We start from the raw sequence: 9379 nt of genomic DNA, 5'->3' as shown, positions 1-9379 counted from the left end.
AGGTTAGTGTATTTAAAATGGTAAATGTAGTATAAAAAATTGTTACCATGCCCATGTTTAGTTGACCTGATACAAATGTTTATCATCTAAAATTAGTTGGGGGCTCAGGTCTGTGCTGCTGTTATTTTGTGGGTCAAAAGCTGAAAGGTTTGGGAACCACTGCACTTTCCAAAGTCGGGCTTGGGACCCAATTATGGGTCATGAAGCACCTTGGATAATCTCCAGAAATCAATTTAAAGGGTAATAAAAACTGCTGATGTAATATTTTCCCTGTAATTATTACAAAAACACAAAATAAGTACAAAGAAATATTTATATTTGTGTACTAGCTGTTTAGATTGTCAAAAAGCCTGTGTTTTTAGGGTTATTAATGAAGTTTGTGTACTCAAGCCAGTAATATTTGGGGTCACAAGTTTTTGCCATGGATATTTTGTGGGACGGAAGATAAAACGTTTGGGAACCACTGATCTAGCGTGCCCCACCCAAACCCTCCACCTTGAAACAACTGGTCTAAAACCAATAGGAGGTGATCTGGACAATATTAGTTTATAAATCTAAATTGAGGAGAGGACCAGCAGTAAGCAGAGTAGTGACACAAAAACAGCACATAAAATGTTTTTAGGAGGGGAGCTATAAACTTAAGAAAACCTGTCTAGTAAATGCTTTGTTCAAATTAAAGACATGTTTGACTATTTTTTTTTAGAGGAAAAGCATAAAAAGTAAAGACAGTCGACATGTTTGTAAAGAAAAAGAACTGTGGAAAACCAGATGTTCTGATCTCTGCTCATTAAATAAAATATAATCATAAATGATATCATATAATGAAATAATGTTAAGTAAAATAAACTGAATTTCAGCTGTTGGTGTTTCATTAACAGGTTGCAAATGTTTTCTATTTGGTGTTTTACAACAACATAAGAGAAATTTTGAAAGTCTCATGGTTCTGGTGCCGTCTGAGGACTTGAAGTCTTTTGGTTCGTTAGTTGATTATTTGAACACGTCTCTGCTTCCTCTGGCTGCACCTGCTTTAATCTGCACACCTGTGAGTCCCAACTGAGTCTCTGCGACGACTGAAACTCATTCGTTTACTTCATACGACYGTTGCAAAAACTGAAACAAATTAGTGCAGAAAAATGTGAGGAGTCTTTAAACAAAAAGTGCAAATATGGAAACTAAAACAAGTTTGAACAGAACTATAAATAAAGTGAAACAACAGCATGTTTAAATAAAAACATGAAGTAAACCACAGAGCTGATTAAACATGTTAAATATAAATGTTTTCTGTAGGAGGTTTATTACTGTGTGGAGCAGAAACTTCAGCTGATCTAAACGTTTCTGTTCAAACATCGTTTAGACGGGAGGCGACACCAAGCGCTAACTTTACTCRTCAAACCTCCTTAAAGCTGTGTCTTCTCTCGGGGGGGTCAGAGGGTTTCAGTTGGGCCTGCAGYTTTCTGTTTGCTTTCAGAACTCTCTGTAGACCACAGGTCGACTTGTTCCAGCTGACGTGACACGAGATTGTAAAATTCTTCCAAAGGTTTGAGTGAAACAGATCCAGCTCCATCATCTCTCAGATGAGCTCAGTCTGAAACTCTGACARTGAGGTGGGTGACGTGCCCACCTGCCGCTATAAAAAGACTTAAACCCTTGATTGTTCTGCCTTACATCACATCCATACACCTGAAATCWGGTTAAAGGTTACTTGAAGCCCAAGACAGCAGCAGTTAGCTGTAGCACTTCTGTTTAACAGTGTTAAACTGACTGAAGGTAACCATGAAAAGCAGCAAAATGTTGAAGACTGGTGGTTTTCAGACCACAGTGATCCAGTTTAGAAGTAGCTCTGCTCAGACCAGCTGATGGGGGCTGTTCGTGTTAATGGTTCATCACCATCACTTTCACATTACAGCAGCAGAAATTACTTCTGTGTGCCAGTACCACATTTTTTTTAAAGTTTGAAGACTGAGGTTTTAAAGCAGAGGAGCCCAAAGGGGGGCCCACGGGACAAATTTGGCTCTCTAAGCCACTGGTTCCCAAACTTTTTGTCTTCTGACCCAAAAAATATCCATGGCAAAAACTTGTGACCCCAAATATTACTGGTCTGAGTACACAAACTTCATTAACCCTAAAAACACAGGCTTTTTGACAATCGACACAGCTTGTACACGAATATAAATACTTATCTTTACTTATTTTGTGTTTTTGTACTAATTATAGGAAAAATATTACATCAGCAATTATTTTATTACCCTTTAAATTGATTTCTGGCGATTGTCCAAGGTGCTTCATGACCCATAATTGGGTCCCAAGCCCAACTTTGGGAACCAAAGTGCAGTGGTTCCCAAACCTTTCAGCTTTTGACCCACAAAATAACAGTAGCAGAGACCTGTGCCCCCAACTATTTTTGGATGATAAACATTTGTATCAGGTCAACAAAACATGAGCATAGTAACAATTTATCCATTTTAAGTATACTAACCTCACTCCTTTGTAACAACTAGGGCAAAAATGTAATTAATTCAGAAAATCTTTTCAGGACCCCACCTTGATGTTTCGGGACCCTACTTTGGGTCCCGACCCCAACTTTGGGAAACACTGCTCTAAGCCATTTGATTTGGCCCACCAGTTACTAGGTTGTAACCTGTCATCCTATGTAGAAACAGTATTTCCAATTAGTCATTTCATCCATTGGCCCAATGACTTTATAAGAGGCTGTAGTGTATATAGTTTCACTTATGGTGCTGACTTTATCTTTGATATATTAAGTTTAAACATGAAACATGAAATATATGTAACAAAAAGAGGTATTTAGATTAGATTTAACCACACGTAGTTTTTGCACAAGTTATAAGACCACAAAAACTCATTTTATCAATTTATGAAATGTCCTCTAAATCTAGGGTTATATTTCACGCAACACACAGGGTGCACGGGGGGGGGTGACGCAATCACGGCATCCCGCCCCGTGCGTTGGCCCTGTATGATGTCCTGATGTGTGGTCGTGCACCTCTGAGACTCATTTCAAGATAGATGTTTTCGAAGGCGCTCAGGTACGCATGTAGGTCATTTATACGATCCCTGCACGATAAATCATAAAGATAACCATGTTGCACTGAACACCTGGAAAGAAATTGCATTTCTTTGTTTTGTTTAAGAATATACAAACAAAAAAACTTCCTTTTAAGTTGACTCTTTTCAGTTATTTCTAACTTTTTTGTAATTTCTACGTCAACACGTTGCTCAAAACTATTGTTGCAGAGTTACTACTAGGGGTCGACCGATACATCGGCCGGCCGATATTTGCGTTTTTTCCTTGTATCGGTATTGGCCGATATGTTTGTCTGTTCGSCTGATCCATTCTTTGGATCACACGAGCGCATGTTGCCGCCCCCTCCCTGGGAGAGAGTGGTTGGTAATGTTGTAAAACAGTGCCAACAACAATAAGGTTGAGTTTAGAGCTTTTAATGTGTTTTAACTGTTTAATTTAGTTTTTCTGCCCTCTGCCCATTGGGGGTGGGGGGTGGGCAGCGGTCCGTGTTAAGTTTCACTTCCAAACGGGAACGCCATGTTTTGCTTTCACTTTGGAATCGGACTGTAATTAGCGTCTCCACGTTGTTTTTCTTTAAAAAAATGCTGGAACTGCTCACAGGAGGCATAGAAGAACACTTCTATCTTCTCCCTGCTGGATTAAAATGGCCGAGTGTGCGTTCCAAAGTGCTCAGCCTTAAGCCTTCACTGCTTGAGCGTGTGGCAAACTTTCTGGACAGACTAAAACAGAAATGGGCCACTGCACTGGCTGCTAGCTTAATCATTAAAAACAAAGGACTTTCCTAAAAAAGTATTTGTATTTCATGTATTATATTACTGCATTTGACCCGTAACCCCAGATATACTTTTATTTTGGCCCTCAGGGAAAATGTTTGGGCACCCCTGTTTTAAAGATTGTAGACTGAGGTTTTTTAAAGACAGGAAGTGTATCTGCATTCAGACTAACCTTCAGTTCCGTCAGAAACAAACTTTATTTCGCCTCACTGAGGAGCAGTCTGCAGCAGGGAGTCACTTCAACAGAAGGACCTGCTCATCATCCCAGACTCCAACCCGAACAGTTCCCAGCATTTAGACGAGAGGAGYCTGGACCTCTTTATTTCACGCACGGCTTCCTTTGTGGGACTTGRCAGTTGTCATTAGGGACACTTATATAAGGTCACATTTCACAGAAACCCACCGTTAGAAGTGTTTTTAAGGTGGTGAAGAGTTTAGAAGGCTCTAAAAACCCATCAGAGGTTTTGAGCCTCCGCTATCTAGCTGTTCCATTTATTACACTTCCATGGGTTAACTAATAAAGCCACCCACCAGGAGACAACATAAAAACCTATTGCCTTCTCCCACTATCTGTGTTCTCTTTCCCACCTGTTCCCCCCACATTCCTGACAGCGACTGACCCATGTCCTGGGATCGGCCCGGCTTCATGCTCCCTGTTCCAGCCTGAGAGCTGCTTTCTTTTTAATTCAACAACTAACTGCCTGCATCCTTTACAGAGAAGAAGACATGTTGTTTCTTCCTTCACATTTAGTGTTGGCATCGTTTACTGAAAGACAGAAAGTTCAGTTTAACTCAGATTCTTCAGAAAGATAAAAATAGATCAGAAAATAAAAGTTTTTTTGTTTTCTGTTGCTAAAACCAGGCGTTTGATGATGTTTGATTTTCTCTATGGGGCACCAAGTGTAAAATGAATAGTAAAAACAAAATCACTAACATATTTTTCATTATTTAGCTCACTTCTTGAGTGTTAAAAAGTAACTGTCAAGTAACTGTCCTTTTTGCGTTGTGATGTGCAAACTAAAGTATGAAATAATAGTTTCCAGCTCCAGTATGATAAATAAATAAAACAAAGCTCTGATTATCAACAATAAGAAACATCCAGCTTATTGAAAGGATAGGTTTAAAACTCAGAYATGAAAAACATTCACATCAAAAATGCCAGTGTTAATTTAACACCCACAGTGTTAATTTCAACACCAATTAAGTGTCTGTGTGTGTGTTGTGCTGGTGTTAATAACATTTGAGAAAGTGTTCACACCCATTTTTTGTTAATTCAACACCAACCAGTGTTTAATATTCAACAACACTGGGTGTCACATTAAAGGACATAATATGCAAAATTCACTTTTTTCCAGGTTTTTTTTTTAACTTATATTTGGGTCTGTTCTACTGAAAAGGTAAAATTTCATTATCTGAGATTCATTTTGTGAATTAAATCAAATGAACATGTTTTGTATAGCCCACAGATGGATCCTAACTTGTTCTAGGACCCCCATATTAGGTCACCTTTAACATAAAAATAGTGTTAGTGTTAAAAGTAACACCAGTGTTTTATTATTAACAAAGGAAATTGTRGTGTTAGAAAGGTTAACAGACACCACAAGGTGTCATTACACCCTAAATTTGAGAGTGTAAATTTAACACCCAGAGTTAAAATCAAACTATTTGTAGTGTTGGATTAACACTGCTCAGTAGTCAGTAGAAATAATGGAGTCACCAGGAAGTACCTGTCACTGGYGTCAATTTATGGTCAATAACAAACTTAAACTTGAATAACTTGATCAAACTGAACAAGAAAACTAAGCAGAACAACTAATTTTTACTCTCATGGACTTTTTTAATAGTCATAAACATAAAAACACATCATTTCTACAAGATTACCCAGCATTCCTTGCTGAGAGAATACTGGTCTGTCTGACTGGTGGAATAGGGCGGGGCTTTTCAGAATACTTCTTTCAACACTGCATGGTGTCATATAACTGCACTGTTGAGTGTTATATAAGACTTAACAGTGGGCGGAGCTTATTTAACACTGTCCATTGTTGAGACAACACTGAGGAAATCAACACTGTGAATTAACACCAACACTGGATGTCTGTTTACTCAGAAAGTGTTAAAATAACACTAGAGGGTGTTAAATTAACACCCAAAAGTTTAACACTTCTGTTTTTGCTGTGTTCCTTWAATGAATGCTAGGCCTTTAATATTCAACAGAAACTATTATTTCTTGACTTGTGGATTTTTAGTTTGATGCTGGAAAAAATCAGTCTGAATGGTTGTGTCTCATTTCATGTACCTGACTGAAGTTTTAATAATAAAAACACTAACGTGCAGTTTAAATCTGTTGCTACACATCTTCAGCTGCAGAACCAGTCTTTGTATTTAATTTTCCGTGTCCTGGATGACTGAGAATCCACAGCAACATATGAAAGAGCTGTTGTCAGACTGTATCAATGCTAAAGCTACTGGATCAATATTTTTATTTAGTTAGTTTCACTTCCAGCTCCAGAGCCACCGGTCAGAGGCAGGTTCAGATAGAAGCACTGAACTAAACTGGCAGATCAGATAATTATTTAGTCAGCTCTGACTCCACACGCTAATGTGTACCATCCATATTTACTTGTGTAAACAGCAGCTGAATGTGATGTCACRTCTTCWTCATCGACGTCACAGTCTGGAGTCTGATGGAGGTCAGGTTAAAATCAATCAGAATGGAGCATTAAGGGCTGCAGTGTGAACCTAGCCTCTAAGTTACTCCTGAGTGATGGGTTTCTCCTCTCCACCTCTCTGTCTGCCTCCTCAGGGGCAGTACTGTGACATTTGCAGTAAGGAGGACGGTGACCGCGCCCATCCCATCACCAACGCCATCGACGGGACTGAGCGATGGTGGCAGAGCCCCCCCCTGTCCCGCAGCACCGAGTACAACGAGCTGAATGTCACCCTGGACCTGGGCCAGGTAGGAAAGCCATGACTGTTATCCTGCTGGTGTTTAAATTCAGCTCTGTTGTCCTCTGTGTGGTTGAAGGTACTGAAGTGTTTCTATCTCGGTGTGTTTTATCTTCCTGAACCTCACTTGTTGCTCTGAAACAGTCTGCATGTGAGCACATCCAGGTTCAAACCCTGTGGTCGGCTTCTAGATGGACTTTCAGCTGGATTTATGTTCAGATAAACACAAATCTGTTCTGTGATGTATTAGAGCTGTTTGTTGGTTCACAAACTAATCTGTAGGGTTGATAAGTTTCCTGGATTATCAACTGAAAGGGGTTTGAGTCTCAGTGTGACTCAGTAGCAGCCGTTTCTGTCAGACTCTGTTCTTCCTGTTCGGACGATGAATGAAAGAAACCAAAGGATTTTTCTTCCTTCTTTRTGAACTGGAGTGGTTGGACCTTGTTTCAGTCCACAGAGCCTGAAGAGCTCCACTTTAACCTTTATTGTGTTTTTTGAAACGTGTTCTTGAAGGGCCTCTTCAGGCTCCTGAATGTGGCTCTTTGTGCCCAGCTCTCCTAAATGAGATGTGTGTGTTTAATGTGTTTCAAACCTCTTCTGGTCTACCTTGTAGCGTTGATTTAAAAAGCTCTTSCAGAAGAACAATCTGAGTACCAACAGTGTATTTATCTCTTATTGCTTGTCGCATAAAAAATTATAAAACAACTTTCAGAGAGTAGTTGTTGGATCTACAACTGAATAACCTTTGAAGGCAACCCTATCCAAGATGGCTGACACAGCCAAGTGAAAACAAGAAACAGTCTACACTCAACATTTTACAGATATTGAGCTAAAATTGAGTTTGTTAGAAGCGGAACATTACACATTACACAACATCTCTGTTYAAACTGATGGAGTTGACTGTTAGCAAARTTTCTCATAAACAACAGGACAGATTTTAATGAAACTCTTGAAATACACTATATTGCCAAAGGTCTTTGCTCACCCATCCAAATGACTGTGCACCAGTGCACAAAGCAAGCTCCATAAAGACGTGGATGGCAGAGTCTGGTGTGGATGAACTTGACTGGCCTGCACAGAGTCCCGACGTCAATCACATAGAACACCTTTGGAATGAATTAGAGTGGAGACTGAGAGCCAGGCCTTCTGTCCAACCTCACAAATGTGCTTCTGGGAGAATGGTCAAAAATCCYYATAAACACTCCTAAACCTTGTGGAGAGCCTTTCCAGAAGAGTTGAAGCTGTTCTAGCTGCAAAGGATGGACCAACGTTGTATTGAACGTCATATGGATTAGGAATGTGATGTACCTTAAGCTCATATAAGTCAAGGCATGTGAGTGAATACTTTTGGCAATGAAGTGTATAAGCACTGACTGTTGATCTGCAACTGATGAACATTTAGAGCTAACATAATTCACCATTTGATATTTACAATTACAAATTGGCTCCAGCTCTGAGAGTTTTACAAATAAGCAGCACTTTTTCATTTCTCTGTCCATCTTTCAGAAATGTTGTCATTACATATTTTGCTAACACTTTAGACAGACACATTCATTTCTGTAGCTTAACACTGGCCTTTACACTAAACCTAACCACAGAGATGTTCCATTGCATCAGAACCAGGCTTTGTAGGTGTTCATACCAGAAATAGTCCTAAAAAGGTAACAGAACCAGGTACACACGTGCAAAGACAGTATCTCTCACCTGCTTCATTGAGAAAAGAAGCAAGTTCACAGATTTCTTCTGTCTTGTTTTGAAAGAATGTTGGTGGGTAACGGCCAGGCRTTGTTCGTGTCTGAGACAGAGCAGAGACGGGTCTGAAGACCCCCCACCTTATGAGAAAAAAAGACTGGAATCCAAGTTAACCTGCCTCAACCTGCAGAGTGTTGGCCTTGTTGAGCTAGACCATTATTTTGACATCAACGTGTCCAAAAAAAATCAATAAATCAGTAACTAATTTACAGAAGTAGATGAGCTGCGTTATTCCACCTGACAGATGTGATCAGAGAAGTAACGCAGCAGGAAGTGACATCAGAGCATAAATTGAAGGCTTTATTGCAGAGATCATCAAAGGGTGGCCCGTGGGCTAGATCTGTGGGTGGGGTGGTGGGCGACGKGTGGTTAGGGAGAAGTGGAGGTAGTGGGGAGATGGTAGCGCCCACCCACAAAGACGAAAACCAAGTTTCTTTGAGAGTTTCTTTATACTGTAATTATCAGCACATATTCTGATGGAAAACCTCAAACACTGAATGTCCCACTGGTTTTATCATAGGAGAAAGATGTATTTTTAAAAGATATTACTTCTTCTTGTTGGTGCTGCTGCAGCTCAGGGGTCAGCCTTGAGATTACAAGGCTCAGGCTGTAGGTTCAAGTCCAGGTGACAGTGACTCAGGATACAGCCCTCTTCCCAACATGGAAGGACCATGTCCTGTCCGGCAATGTGAAACTCAGAATTCAAAAACGTCAATATTTTTCTCAGTAAATACATTATTACTAGAGGTGCTAATGACATGAAATTTTCACCAGATGTTGGTAACATCCCAAGTGATCCATACATACAAAGAAATCAAACCATAAATGTCCAGAAATGAAGTTATTTGTAATAATGTGGAAT

General features: G+C 39.8%; 1 protein-coding gene across 1 annotated transcript in view; it reads left to right on the top strand.

The window, feature by feature from the left end:
- LOC106528741 (laminin subunit alpha-5) overlaps positions 1–9379 on the top strand; it is a gene marked incomplete in the record, with an annotated part of 162169 nt that overhangs the window by 1243 nt on the left and 151547 nt on the right. Inside the window, 1 exon segment of the mRNA XM_014023988.1 lies at positions 6623–6775. Within this exon segment, the coding sequence (XP_013879442.1) occupies positions 6623–6775 (153 nt within the window).

Source organism: Austrofundulus limnaeus, unplaced genomic scaffold (assembly GCF_001266775.1).
Source record: "Austrofundulus limnaeus strain Quisiro unplaced genomic scaffold, Austrofundulus_limnaeus-1.0 Scaffold401, whole genome shotgun sequence".
Lineage (NCBI taxonomy): Eukaryota > Metazoa > Chordata > Actinopteri > Cyprinodontiformes > Rivulidae > Austrofundulus > Austrofundulus limnaeus.
This window is presented reverse-complemented; position numbering and strand designations above follow the sequence as displayed.